Below are 13,202 nucleotides of genomic sequence, written 5' to 3' on the forward strand. Positions count from 1 at the left end.
GAATCCGAGCTAATGTCGCTATATCTTGCTGTGGTATTCACCGTTGTTTGTTTACATTGGCAGCCCCGTATGATGTCACAGGGAAATGGCCAGTGTCTTCGCAGAGAGCCGAAAATAAGGCACTTTAAAGCTTTTTTTAGGGATATTCCAAGACCGGTAAAATTTTGAAAAACTAAAATAAAGTACAACAAGCCACTGGGAACTGATTTTTATTGTTTTTAACCCTTTTGAAATTGTGATAATGTTCCCCTTTAAACTCCTTTTATTTGTTTTGAAATGTCTAAACAATCTGGCGCCAACATATCTCTCCGACCTCCTTCAGCCTTACTGCCCCACTCGATCCCTAAGATCAGCCGATCAGCTGCTACTGACGGTCCCTGACAGAGCTTTCGCTGCTGCTGCTCCCAAGCTCTGGAACGACCTACCTCTGAGTGTTAGACAAGCCTCCTCTCTTCCTGTTTTGAAATCTCTCTTAAAAACATACTTTTATTCCTTGGCTTTTAACACTAAGTGATATCCATCCTGCAATGGCGCCCCATTATACACCTGCTGTGAACCTGTTTTTATGTTTTATTTATTTATTTTTTATCATGTTCTGTTTGTGTTGTGTTGTTTGCTCGGTCTTCGTATTATCTTTTAACCTGCCCATTGTACAGCACTTTGGCTACCCCTGTGATCAATTTTAAATGTGCTTTATAAATAAAGTTGATTTGATTTGGTTTGATTTGATATTCAGTTGAATATGCTACAAAGACATATTTGATGTTCAAACTTATAAACATTTTTTTGTTGTTGCAAATAATCATTAACTTTAGAATTTGATGCCAGCAACACGTGACACAGAAGTTGGGAAAGGTGGCAATAAATACTGATAAAGTTGAGGAATGCTCATCAAAATTCTCACTCTTTCACAAGAAAGGATGGGGTGAGGTACACCCCTTTGTCCACAACTGCGTGAGCAAATAGTCAAACAGTTTAAATACAACGTTTGTCAAAGTGCAATTGCAAGAAATTTACGGTCATCTACGGTCCATAATATCATCAAAAGGTTCAGAGAATCCGGAGAAGACACTCCATGTAAGCGGCATGGCCGGAAACCAACATTGAATGACCGTGACCTTTGATCCCTCAGACAATATTGTATCAAAAACTGACATCAATCTCTAAAGGATATCACCACATGGGCTCAGGAACACTTCAAAAAACCACTGTCACTAAATACAGTTGGTCGCTACATCTGTAAGTGCAAGTTAAAGCTCTACTATGCAAAGTGAAAGTCTTTATCAACAACATCCAGAAATGCCGCCAGGTTCTCTGGGCCGGAAGTCATCTAAGATAGACTGATGCAAAGTGGAAAAGTGTTCTGTGGTCCAACGAGTCCACATTTGAAATTGTTTTTGGAAATATTCGTCATTGTGTCATCCGGACCAAAAGGGAAGCAAATCATCCAGACTGTTATCGACGCAAAGTCCAAAAGCCAGCATCTGTGATGGTATGGGGGTGCATTAGTGCCCAAAGCATGGGTAACTTACACATCTGTGAAGGCACCATTAATGCTGACAGGTACATACATGTTTTGGAACAACATATGCTGCCATTTGCCATCCGGACGCCCCTGCTTATTTCAGCAAGACAAGGCCAAGCCACATTCAGCACGTGTTGCAACAGCATGGCTTCATAAAAAAAGAGTTTGGGTACTTTCCTGGCCCACCTGCAGTCCAGACCTGTCCTACATCGAAAATGTGTGGCGCATTATTAAGCGTAAAATACGACAGCGGAGACCCCGGACTGTTGAACGACTGAAGCTCTACATAAAACAAGAATGAGAAAGAATTCCACTTTAAGAGCTTCAACAATTAGTTTCCTCAGTTCCCAAACGTTTGAGTGTTGTTAAAAGAAAAGGTGATGTAACACAGTGGTGAACATGCCCTTTCCCAACTACTTTGGCACGTGTTGCAGCCATGAAATTCTAAGTTAATTATTATTTGCAAAAAAAAAAAAGTTTATTAGTTTGAACATCAAATATGTTGTCTTTGTAGCATATTCAACTGAATATGGGTTGAAAATGATTTGCAAATCATTGTATTCCGTTTATATTTACATCTAACACAATTTCCCAACTCATATGAAAATGGCGTTTGTACATACTGTATCACTTAAAAACCAAAAAAAAACCCAGACAAATTTGGACTTCTGGCGATATCTTCCAAGTTTTGGCAGGCCAAACAGGAAATGGGAAGAGATAAAGCTGGTGATGAGCCATGGAAAAAAAGAGAGGAAGTTTGCCCATGAACAGTTCCCCAAATCCTGAGAAAAAGACTGCTTTGTGTTCCACAGTTTTGCTTTACTCTTTCAAAAGATATGTTGTAATACAACTTTGTTAACCTGTAGTGAAATAAGAATGCGAACATTTTATTAATACATTTTTTTTCCTAATTAAATTCAAGTGAGTAGATACATAACTGGGATTGTTTTGATATGCAAAAACTGGCGGAATGGCTATTTTAACAATTGAAAGAGGAAATAACCCAAGTTGTTGTTGACCATTAATTGATTTAGGTCAGGGGTGTCCAAAGTGTGGCCCGGGGGCCATTTGCGGCCCTCAACTAATTGTTTACCGGCCCGCCACACATTCTGGAAATGCTATTGCAAAAATAAAAAAGAACACTTAAAAAAAGGGAAATGAGGTGAAATCTAACGAGAAAAAGTTGCAATGTTGACGAAAAAGCTGCCATGCAGGCTGTTTTTTTTTCTTTTGTCTTTCTTTCTTTTTATTTTTTTTCCATTGCTCAAAAAAATCTATGTTAGAATTAATTATTTTCAAGGCTCCAATTACTTCAAGTATTTCACTTTAAAATGTTTTCTGTTGTAAATATTGCATATATTGTGTGGTTGCCATATAAAATCAACGAAGTTTTCTTTGACAAAAGAGCATAAAACAAACAAAATAATAGTTCAAATGTAAAATCGATAGACTTAGATTGTCACAACTCGGCTTGGACATGAATTGTTTCTTCGATGCAGATGAGGATCAACACGAGCGAGGCGTGGACTTGAGTTGTTTATGATATAATATATACAAAACAGGGAAAACAAAAACACTTGCTCAATGGCATGAAAAACAATTTAACTATAAACTTAAACAGCACGATGGCAAGACTAAAGACATGAAACAAAAGAGTGCACTGTGGCATAAATACAAAACTTACGTGGATCAAAATGAACAGCGTAGCGAGGAATGAAGCAGATAAACGAGGGCGTGAAGAAGGTGCAGCATGGGTAGCGTGTGTACGAGTGTGAAGATCCCAGGACGAAGACAAGAAAAAGAGTGACTTAAATAGCTATGATCATTAGTGAAAACAGGTGTGAGGCTGAGAGCAGGGACGTGACAGGTGAAATCTAATGAGTTGGCATGGAAACAAACAAAACCAGGAAGTGCAAAACGTGACTGAATGTCCAAAAACTAAACATAGCATGACCAAAACCAAAACATAACTTACATTGATCCTGTAACTTAAGTGTTGAAAGTAAAAGAAAAACCTAATAAAAATGTATTACTTTATATAAGTGGGGCACCCTTTGGATCCCAAATATATTTATTGGTATTTTATTGATCTTTTTACTGTTATTACTCAAACATATAAAGTAATTAAAATCAATGGTGTCCTACATTATTGATCTTTTTGGGCTTTAATTCCTAAATACTGCATATTTCATCCATCCATCCATTTTCTACCGCTTATTCCCTTTTTGGGGTAGCGGGGTGGCGCTGGTGCCTATCTCAGCTACAATCGGGCGGAAGGCGGGGCACACCCTGGACAAGTCAGTTTTACTATAAAAAGAAGAAGTAGATTTTGACAGAATAACCAATAAAACCTTTTTTGTATTACTTTATATCAACTTGAAGTTGATATATAGATTTATTGTAAGCGTTAAATAAGAAATAATAATAATTTGACTTATTTTTAACATTTTAATGACTCTATTAGGGCTGCGAATCTTTGGGTGTCCCATGATTCGATTCAATATCGATTCTTGGGTCACGATTCGATAATATATCGATTTTTTTTGGATTCGATTCTCGATTCAAAAACGATATTTTTCCGATTCAAAACTATTCTGTATTCATTCAATACATAGGATTTCAGCAGGATCTACCCCAGTCTGCTGACATGCTAGCAAAGTAGTAGATTTTTGTAAAAAGCTTTTATAATTGTAAAGGACAATGTTTTATCAACAGATTGCAATAATGTTAATTAGTTTGAACTAATAAACGAACCAAAAATACGACTTATTTTATCTTTGTGAAAACATTGGACACAGTGTGTTGTCAAGCTTATGAGATGCGATGCAAGTGTAAGCCACTGTGACACTATTGTTCTTTTTTATTATTTTTATAAATGTCTAATGATAATGTCAACGAGAGATTTTTATTCACTGCTATGCTGAAATTATAACTAATATTGATACTGTTGTTGATAATATTCATTTTTGTTTCACTACTTTTGGTTTGTTCTGTGTCGTGTTTGTGTCTCCTCTCAATTGCTCTGTTTATTGCAGTTCTGAGTGTTGCTGGGTCAGGTTCGGTTTTGGAATTGGATTGCACTGTTATGGTATTGCTGTGTAGTGGTTTGTTAAATTGATAAAAAAAAAAATCTATTTTAAAAAAATGAGAATCGATTCTGAATCGTATTTGAATCGATTTTTTTCCCACACCCCTACCCTTTATGGTCCCCGGGATCCTTAAAGGTAAAATAAAAAATCCATATATTTTGTTCTGGTTTGAAAATGACCAAATATGAAAATAATCCCCGCACTGCTTTCATTTTTCCATGTGCGGCCCTCAGTGGAAAAAGTTCGGACACCCCGACTTAAACAAGTTGAAAAACTTATTGGGGTGTTACCATTTAGTGGTCAATTTTACGGAATATGTACTGTACTGTGCAATCTACTAATAAAAGTTTCAATCAATCAAACAAAAACCGTGTGAACTGACTTGTGTTCCTTGTTTGTTGTGTTCCTAGTGAGCGATCTCCACGAGGAAGGCAAGAATGCCATCAACGCTCCGATGCTTCCGTCTGGGACCGACGTCCACCCCGAGGACACCCTGCTGGGTAGCAACACACACATGAACACATCTGCACACACAATCCTGTGCAGTCTGTCTCACAAAAGCATTTTTGACAGGTCATTAAAAAGAGATGCGCAATATTTTGTGCAAGCCGAGTCGTTGCCAGCTTTGAAATGAGTTGAGAGACTCTTAAAGACTGAATATGTGTTTGTTTTAATGCTGGCAATAACAACTATGTTGGGTATCTTCAGCAAAGTGGAACTACTTTTAGGAGATCAGGAAACAAAGACCTTGCGTTGGCCGGGAATCGAACCCGGGTCGACTGCCTTTTTGAGTTACTTCCTCATTAGAAGCGGGTGACAGTTGTAAAAAGACTGGTTCATTTACAAACCCCGTTTCCATATGAGTTGGGAAATTGTCTTAGATGTAAATATAATCAGAATACAATGATTTGCAAATCAATTTCAACCCATATTCAGTTGAATATGCTACAAAGACAACATATTTGATGTTCAAACTGATAAACATTTCTTTAGAATTTGATGCCAGCAACACGTGACAAAGAAGTTAAGAAAGGTGGCAATAAATACTGATAAAGTTGAGGAATGCTCATCAAACACTTATTTGGAACATCCTACAGGTGTGCAGGCTAATTGGGAACAGGTGGTTGCCATGATTGGGTATAAAAGCAGCTTCCAGGAAATGCTAAGTAATTCACAAACAAGGATGTGGCGAAGGTCACCACTTTGTTAGCAAATTGTCGAACAGTTTTAGAACAACATTTCTCAACAAGCTATTGCAAGGAATTTAGGAATTTTACCATCTACGGTCCGTAAAATAATCAATAGGTTCAGAGAATCTGGAGAAATCACTGCAGGTAAGTGATGATATTATGGACCTTTGATCTCTCAGGCGGTACTGCATCAAAAACCGACATCAGTGTGTAAAGGATATCACCAAATGGGCTTAGGAACACTTTATAAACCACTGTCAGTAACTACAGTTGGTCGCTACATCTGTAAGTGCAAGTTAAAACTCTACTATGCAAAGTAAAAGCCATTTTTCAACAACATCCAGAAACGCCGCCGGCTTCTCTGGGCCTGAGATCATCTAAGATGGACTGATGCAAAGTGGAAAGGTGTTCTGTGGTCTGACGAGTCTACATTTCAAATTATATTTGGAAACTGTGGACGTGGATTCCTCCGGAACAAAGAGGAAAATAACCATCCGGATTGTTATAGGAGCAAAGTTCAAAAGCCAGCATCTGTGCTGGTATGGGGGTGTATTAGTGCCCAAGGCATCGGTAACTTACACATCTGTGAAGGCACCATTAATGCTAAATGGTCCTTACAGGTTTTGGAGCATAATATGTTGTTATCCAAGCAACGTTATCATGGACGCCCCTGCTTATTTCAGCAAGACAATGCCTAGCCACGTGTTTAACAGTTTGGCTTCGTAGTAAAAGAGTGCGGGTACTTTCCTGGCCCGCCTGCAGTCCTGACCTGTCTCCCATGGAAAATGTGTGGTGCATTATGAAGCGTAAAATACAACAGCGGAGACCCCGGACTGTTGAACGACTGACGCTCTACATAAAACAAGAATGGGAAAGAATTCCACTTTCAAAGCTTTAACAATTAGTTTCTTCAGTTCCCAAACGTTTATTGAGTGCCGTTAAAAGAAAAGGTGATGTAACACAGTGGTGAACATGCCCTTTCCCAACTACTTTGACACGTGTTGCAGCCATGAAATTCTAAGTTAATTATTATTTGCAAAAAAAAAATAAAGTTTATTAATTTGAACATCAAATATCTTGTCTTTGTAGTGCATTCAACTGAATATGGGTTGAAAATGATTTGCAAATCATTGTATTCCGTTTATATTTACATCTAACACAATTTCCCAACTCATATGGAAACGGGGTTTGTAGGTTTAAATGCTACTTCTTTTTGCACCGTGCTAAAATGTTACTTATATGGTATTGGGAATTTTCTTAATGGCAGACTAATTCTATAGCAGAAACCTTTTCTTCTGAGCGTATTTGTTGTTGCCGTTAGCTTCTTAAAGCTACGGAGCTTGATTTAGGTGCAGGTCAGTTCGACAAGGATTAAGTCCCGCTGATTTATGAGGAGATGGAGGCGCAGGAAATGAAAAAGAGCAAGAATTATTTTTTCCCCCTTGCTTCAATTGCTCTTGACATTTTTATGTCTGCTAGAAGGGACAAAACAAGACTTGAACATCACTAACTGAACCCCTGGTCTTCACCAGAGGAGAACGCAGAGAGGATCATGCTGGACCCCACGTCACGGGACAACCCCAAACTTAAAGATTTACTCAAGGTTAACTCAAACGTTCTTTTGTTAAATGTTCATAGCAATAAATGTGACGTTGAGTCCATGTGTGCAGGTTCTCATCGACTGGATCAACAGTGAACTGGAGGAGGACAGGATCATCGTCAAAGACCTGGAGGAGGATTGCTACGATGGACAAGTGCTGCAGAAGTTATTTGGTGAGGAACATCACTAAAGTGCTGCAGACGTTATCATCTGTATTCTTTTATTTAAAAGCCTACTGAAAGCCACTACTACCGACCACGCAGTCTGATAGTTTATATATCAATGATGAAATATTAACATTGCAACACATGCCAATACGGCCTTTTTAGTTTACTAAATTGCAATTTTAAATTTTGTGTGATGCTGAATATTTTGCAATTTGTTCAATGAATAATGGAGACGTCAAAGAAGAAAGCTGTAGGTGGAAAGCGGTGAATTGTGGCCGCCTTCTGCAACACAAACACAGCTGGTGTTTCATTGTTTACATTCCCGAAAGATGACTGCCAAGCTTTACTATGGAACAGAGATGTCAAGCGAACACGGTTGGATTGGACCACACACACAAAGTACAGTGTATTATGCAGCGATCATTTCGAAAGATCGTGTTTCGAAGAGGGTCCCTTGCGAAGGGCAGAGATGGGCATCGCCACCACCCGTCGACGGGTGCTGAAGAAAGGTGCGGGGCCGACCTTCAGGTTGTACAGGTACGACCATATAATCTCACTAAAACACTAGTAACATAATAAGCAGATAAGGGATTTTCCAGAATTATCCTAGTAAATTTGTCTAATAACATCTGAATCGCTCATACTGCAGTCTTTTTTTTTTCTAGTCCTTCACTCTCACTTTCCTCATCCACAAATCTTTCCTCCGCGCTCAAATTAATGGGGAAATTGTCGCTTTCTCGGTCCGAATCGCTCTCGCTGCTGGTGGCCATGATTGTAAACAATGTTCAGATGTGAGGAGCTCCACAACCCGTGATGTCACGCGCACATCGTCTGCTACTTCCGGTACAGGCAAGGCTTTTTTATTAGCGACCAAAAGTTGCGAACTTTATCGTCGATGTTCTCTACTAAATCCTTTCAGCAAAATTATGGCAATATCGCGAAATGATCAAGTATGACACATAGAATGGACCCGCTATCCCCGTTTAAATAAGAACATCTCATTTCAGTAGGCCTTTAATGTGCATTTATTAAATTGCACACCTATTTAAATATGGATCATTATTATTATAAATGAATTAAATCTGAATTTATCATGTATTAATATTATTGCCAATTATATATTATTGATCATTAATGATTTTGAATATTTTTGTATTTATTGTAATATTTGAACAGTATTTCTATGTATTTAATGTAATATTTGGAATATTAAATTGCAACTTTCTGTTGTTGACAGAGAAGTTGTCAGGCAAAAAGCTGAACGTGGCCGAGGTGACTCAGTCCGAGATCGGCCAGAAGCAGAAGCTCCAGACGGTTCTGGAGGCCGTCAACCTGCTCCTCAGACCTCACAACTGGTCTGTGGAGTGGAGCGTGGACTGTGAGTGGCGTTACCTATTATTAGTAGTAGTAGTATTAGCAGTATTATTAGTATTATTATGCTTTTAGAGAGTGCAGTGCACAACTGCGCACACAACAAGGAGACGAAGATTCCAGACTCTAGTGCATTTGATGAAAGCGCTTTTGTGCGTGCCACACAGCAATGCATCATCGGAGAGGGTGTTCGGCATGGTTAGAAAAAATAGTGACAGAGAATAGAACAAGGATGGACAATTCAACCCTTAACTCAACAATGAGTAGATGACTGTTATGTTTGTGTATACGTGTAAATAAATGAACACTGAAATTCAAGTATTTCTTATATGTATATATATAGCTATAATTCACTGAAAGTCAAGTATTTCATATACATATATATATATATATATATATATATATATATATATATATATATATATATATATATATGTAATACTTGACTTGGTGAATTCTAGCTGTAAATATACTCCTCCCCTCTAAACCACGCCCCCCGCCTCACCCCCGACCACGATACACCCATATAAGAACATAAATAAGGGAGAAACCAAACTGGGAAGAGGTTTATACATTCAAAACATCCATCTGACAAAGATGGCTAGTTTGCTGTTGCATACAGAGCGCAATGGTAGACAAGGTTGCCATAACAACCAATACAAGGTGATACAGATGCAGTGATAAACAGCATCCAGTTTTTTGTCAAATAAGTGTTGGGTGCATTCTTAAAAGGCGAGTCTCAATAATCTAACAAAGACATGAAAGTGGTCAGAATCAAGCGTTTCCTAACTTGTAGGGAAAAACAAGACTTGGTTTTAAAGAAAAAAGAAAAAATTCAATTTGAAGTTTTGCCAGAAGTTTGATTCCAAAGACACGTTGTCATCAATAACAAGCCCAAATGTTGGGACCATTTCCAGCAGTCTCTTTATTTAGCACCAGTCTCAGCTCAGTCTGCTGGGACTGAACAACATCAAAAGCCGACTGCAGGAGCTCCAAGGTTTGACCTCGTCATCGGCATAAAAACGGAACACAGCATTCGACACATTGTCACAGAGATTATTTATATATGTGGGACCATACTTGCCAACCTTGAGACCTCCAATTTCGGGAGGTGGGGCACGGGGCGGGGCGTGGTTAAGAGGGGGGGAGTATATTTACAGCTGTTGTGCACTGCACTCCCTAAAAGCCGTAGATGTAATTGTCACATATGCATGATTGATTGATTGATTGATTGAAACTTGTATTAGTAGATTGCACAGTACAGTACATATTCCGTACAATTGACCACTAAATGGTAACACCCCAATAAAATGTTCAACTTGTTTAGGTCGGGGTCCACGTTAATTAATTCATTGTACAAATATATACTATCAGCATAATACAGTCTTCACACAAGTTAATCATCATAGTATATATATTGAATTATTTATAATCCGGGGGGCGGGATGAGGAGCTTTCGTTGATATCAGTAATTCAGTCATCAACAATTGCATCAACAGAGAAATGGACATTGGAACAGTGTAGGTCTTACTTAGTAGGATATGTACAGCGAGCTGAGAACATAGTGAGTTCAGATAGTATAAGAACAAGTATATACATTAGAAATACATTTGATTATTTACATTAGGTTATTTACAATCCGGGGAGATGGGATGTGAATGGAGGAGGGTATCAGTAAAGGGTTGAATTTGCCTGGAGGTGTTGTAGTGCATGTACAATAGATGGCAGTATTGTCCTGTTTAAGAGTGTCACAGCATTGCTGTTTACGGCAGACAAACTGCTTTACGTTAGACGAAAACTTGACTGCTGTTGTTGTGTGTTTTTACCGCGCTAGGAGGATGTTAACGAAACTGCATAACAATAAACCCACATAAGAAACCAAGAACTCGCTCATTCTACAGTTATAACGTCGTTGAGCAGACACGCTGTTTATATTGTGGGAAAGCGGACGTGAAAACAGGCTGTCCTCACTCAGGTCCGCATGGAGCTGGAGGAGGCGTGGCCTCTAGCTCTGCCTGAATTTCGGGAGATTTTCAGGAGAAAATTTGTCCCGGGAGGTTTTCGGGAGAGGCGCTGAATTTTGGGAGTCTCCCGGAAAATCCGGGAGGGTTAGCAAGTATGTGTGGGACACAACAATGGACATAATATGGAAAGACGAGGTCCACCCTCTGATACAGGGAGGAAAGACGAGGAGGACCCAGCAAACTGGATGTAATGTTTTCTATTGGGCAGGTAGTTCCAAAACCACTTGGCAGCATGCTAATATATGCCAATCTTGTGCAATCTGTCTGCCAAAATGATATAGTCCACCTGCCGTATCAAATGCTTTTGACAGGTCCACGAAAAAAACCTGCACAATATGTTTTACAATCCAAAGATTCAATAATGTCATTCACAACTTTGAAAAACACTAAGTCGAGGTTCCACTGTTTAAAAATGAATAATGGCAATAAAAACTAAATTGGCTATCAAGCAAGGTGAAACTATTACTGTAGGTCAGGGGTCACCAACGCGGTGCCCGCGGGCACCAGGTAGCCCGTGAGGACCAGATGAGTCGCCCGCTGGCCTGTTCTAAAAATAACTCAAATAGCAGCACTTACCAGTGAGCTGCCTCTATTTTTAAAATTGTATTTATTTACTAGCAAGCTGGTCTCGCTTTGCTCGACATTTTAATTCTAAGAGAGACAAAACTCAAATAGAATTTGAAAATACAAGAAAATATTTTAAAGACTTGGTCTTCACTTGTTTAAACAAATTCATTTATTTTTTTACTTTGCTTCCTATAACTTTCAGAAAGACAATTTTAGAGAAAAAAATACAACCTTAAAAATGATTTTAGGATTTTTAAACACATATACCTTTTTACCTTTTAAATTCCTTCCTCTGCTTTCCTGACAATTTAAATCAATGTTCAAGTAAATTTATGTATTTTTTATTGTAAAGAATAATACATACATTTTAATTTAATTATTCATTTTAGATTCTTTGTTTTTGATGAAGAATATTTGTGAAATATTTTTTCAAACTTATTATGATTAAAATTCAAAAAAATTAATTCTGGCAAATCTAGAAAAATCTGTAGAAATTAAAACTTATTTCAAAGTCTTTTGAATTTCGTTTTCAATTTTGTTCTGGAAAATCTAGAAGAAGTAATGATTTGTCTTTGTTAGAAATATAGCTTGGTCCAATTTGTTATATATTCTAACAAAGTGCAGATTGGATTTTAACCTATTTAAAACATGTCTTCAAAATTCTACAATTAATCAGGAAAAATCACTAATGATGTTCCATGAATTCTTTTTTTAATTTTTTCAAAAAGATTCGAATTAGCTAGTTTTTCCTCTTCTTTTTTTCGGTTGAAGTTTGAATTTTAAAGAGTCGAAATTGAAGATAAACTATGTTTCAAAATTTAATTTTCTTTTTTTTTTCCTGTTTTTTCCTCTTTTAAACCGTTTAATGAAGTGTTTTTTTTTTCATCATTTAATCTCTACAAAAAACCTTCCGTAAAAGGAAAAAAAATCTACGACGGAATAACAGACAGAAATACCCATATATATATATATATATATATATATATATATATATATATATACATATATATATATATATATATATATATATATATATATATATATATATATATTAAAGGTAAATTGAGCAAATTGGCTATTTATGGCAATTTATTTAAGTGTGTATCAAACTGGTAGCCCTTCGCATTTATCAGTACCCAAGAAGTAGCTCTTGCTTTCAAAAAGGTTGGTGACCCCTGGTGTAGGTGTATCTCAAGAGAAGAAAATAAACCATGGCCTGGCCGGGAATCAAACCCAGGTTTATCTATTATGATCACCACTACACCACCGTGGCACATGTGCAGATGTCACACACCTGTCTGTGATTACCACTGAGTCCCTCCTTTTGCTGGACAAGCACAAATCCAAGGCATTGAAAAAGTCTGGATTCTATTTGTTTGTGCAGCGATCCACTCCAAGAACCTGGTGGCCATCCTCTACCTGCTGGTGGCGCTGGCCATGCACTTCCAGGCCGCCATCAGGCTGCCCGAGCACGTCTCCGTCAAGGTGCTGGTGGTCAAGGTGAGCTCGTACAGGTGAGCTGTGAAACTATAACACAATCTTGAAGCTCTGCTTCTCCTCTCGGTGCTGCCCGAGAAGAAGCGTGAGGGCGTCCTGCAGACCACTCTGGTCCACAAGGAAGTGACCAGCACCACCGAGTGAGAACCGCCTTCCTTTCCCATCATGTTTT

The 13,202-nt window shown here is 38.1% G+C and overlaps 1 protein-coding gene across 3 annotated transcripts in view; it reads left to right on the forward strand.

Moving 5' to 3' along the window:
• The window catches only part of parvb (parvin, beta), a 50,761-nt gene that overhangs the window by 18,991 nt on the left and 18,568 nt on the right, over nucleotides 1-13,202 (forward strand). For all 3 annotated transcript variants that reach the window (XM_061916884.1, XM_061916886.1, XM_061916885.1), the window contains exons 2-7: nucleotides 5,025-5,114; nucleotides 7,337-7,407; nucleotides 7,475-7,577; nucleotides 8,809-8,949; nucleotides 12,918-13,033; nucleotides 13,112-13,170. In XM_061916884.1, the coding sequence (XP_061772868.1) occupies nucleotides 5,025-5,114; nucleotides 7,337-7,407; nucleotides 7,475-7,577; nucleotides 8,809-8,949; nucleotides 12,918-13,033; nucleotides 13,112-13,170 (580 nt within the window). The remainder of the gene's footprint in view (nucleotides 1-5,024; nucleotides 5,115-7,336; nucleotides 7,408-7,474; nucleotides 7,578-8,808; nucleotides 8,950-12,917; nucleotides 13,034-13,111; nucleotides 13,171-13,202) is intronic.

The sequence above is a fragment of the Nerophis ophidion genome, linkage group LG12 (assembly GCF_033978795.1).
Source record: "Nerophis ophidion isolate RoL-2023_Sa linkage group LG12, RoL_Noph_v1.0, whole genome shotgun sequence".
Taxonomy (NCBI): Eukaryota; Metazoa; Chordata; class Actinopteri; order Syngnathiformes; family Syngnathidae; genus Nerophis; species Nerophis ophidion.